At 50.4% G+C, this 228-nt stretch overlaps 2 protein-coding genes across 2 annotated transcripts in view; both read left to right on the forward strand.

Moving 5' to 3' along the window:
- Positions 1-103, forward strand: part of LOC119592417 (MAM and LDL-receptor class A domain-containing protein 2-like) — a 13,061-nt gene extending 12,958 nt beyond the window's left edge. Inside the window, exon 24 of the mRNA XM_037941238.1 lies at positions 48-103. Coding sequence (XP_037797166.1) covers positions 48-103 — 56 coding nt within the window. The remainder of the gene's footprint in view (positions 1-47) is intronic.
- LOC119592418 (MAM and LDL-receptor class A domain-containing protein 1-like) overlaps positions 1-228 on the forward strand; it is a 5,452-nt gene that overhangs the window by 949 nt on the left and 4,275 nt on the right. Inside the window, exon 3 of the mRNA XM_037941240.1 lies at positions 48-207. Within this exon, the coding sequence (XP_037797168.1) occupies positions 148-207 (60 nt within the window). The 5' untranslated portion in view covers positions 48-147. The remainder of the gene's footprint in view (positions 1-47; positions 208-228) is intronic.

Here is a 228-nt window from a genome sequence, read left to right on the forward strand (position 1 = left end):
TTCTTTAAACAAAATGTAACACTCTTCGAAATTCTTGTCTCACAAAGGAGGCGGAATGCTGGCACTGAAGGCGGAGAACCACGTACCCGGGACCTTGCCGTGATAAGAAGTCCTCCGCTAGGACCCTACACTGCTACGTCCCTGTGCATGCAGTTGTGGGTGTCCATGGAGGAGGTCGAAGAGGGGACGCTGCGTGTCTATGTTGAGGTACTGATATGTTTATGTTGA

This window comes from Penaeus monodon, chromosome 30 (genome assembly GCF_015228065.2).
Source record: "Penaeus monodon isolate SGIC_2016 chromosome 30, NSTDA_Pmon_1, whole genome shotgun sequence".
NCBI classification, from domain to species: domain Eukaryota; kingdom Metazoa; phylum Arthropoda; class Malacostraca; order Decapoda; family Penaeidae; genus Penaeus; species Penaeus monodon.